General features: G+C 35.9%; 1 protein-coding gene across 1 annotated transcript in view; it reads left to right on the forward strand.

The window, feature by feature from the left end:
* LOC119590688 (xanthine dehydrogenase/oxidase-like) overlaps positions 1-577 on the forward strand; it is a 27,694-nt gene that overhangs the window by 25,673 nt on the left and 1,444 nt on the right. Inside the window, exon 26 of the mRNA XM_037939375.1 lies at positions 25-104. Coding sequence (XP_037795303.1) covers positions 25-104 — 80 coding nt within the window. The remainder of the gene's footprint in view (positions 1-24; positions 105-577) is intronic.

Raw genomic sequence — 577 nt, forward strand, 5'->3', positions numbered from 1 at the left:
CACTCTACCAAACATCCTTTGCAGGATTTCAGGATATCCCGAGGGAGTTCAACGTGTCGCTGCTTCGAGGAGCACCCAACCCGAGGGCCATCTTCTCCTCGAAGGTAGGGTCGTCTCGGCTTTCTTTCTCAGAAGAAAAGTAATCTCTCTCACAACTCTCCGAATTTTATTTTCCAATAAGAAAAAGAGAAATGAAATAATCCTCAACGTAATCCTCGATAAGAATTCCCCAATATGATTTAAAAAAGCATTAACTAATCCTCAACATCCTTCCGAAAAAAATCCCCGTCATAATTCAAAGAGCAACAATCCTTTAAAAAAACAACATAATTTTCGAAAATCATCATCCTTCCGAAAAAAAAAATCCCCCAATAAAAAAAAAAAACTAATCCCCAACATTCTTAAAAAAAAAAAAAAGTAATTAAAACAACAACAACTAATCTCCAACATCCTTCGAAAAAAGGAAAAAAATCTCCAACATAATTTCCGAACAAGGTAATCCCCAACATCCTTCCGAAAAAAAAAAAAAATATCCCCAACGTAATTCAAATAGCAACAACCAATCCCCAACATCCTT

Source organism: Penaeus monodon, chromosome 27 (genome assembly GCF_015228065.2).
Source record: "Penaeus monodon isolate SGIC_2016 chromosome 27, NSTDA_Pmon_1, whole genome shotgun sequence".
Taxonomy (NCBI): Eukaryota; Metazoa; Arthropoda; class Malacostraca; order Decapoda; family Penaeidae; genus Penaeus; species Penaeus monodon.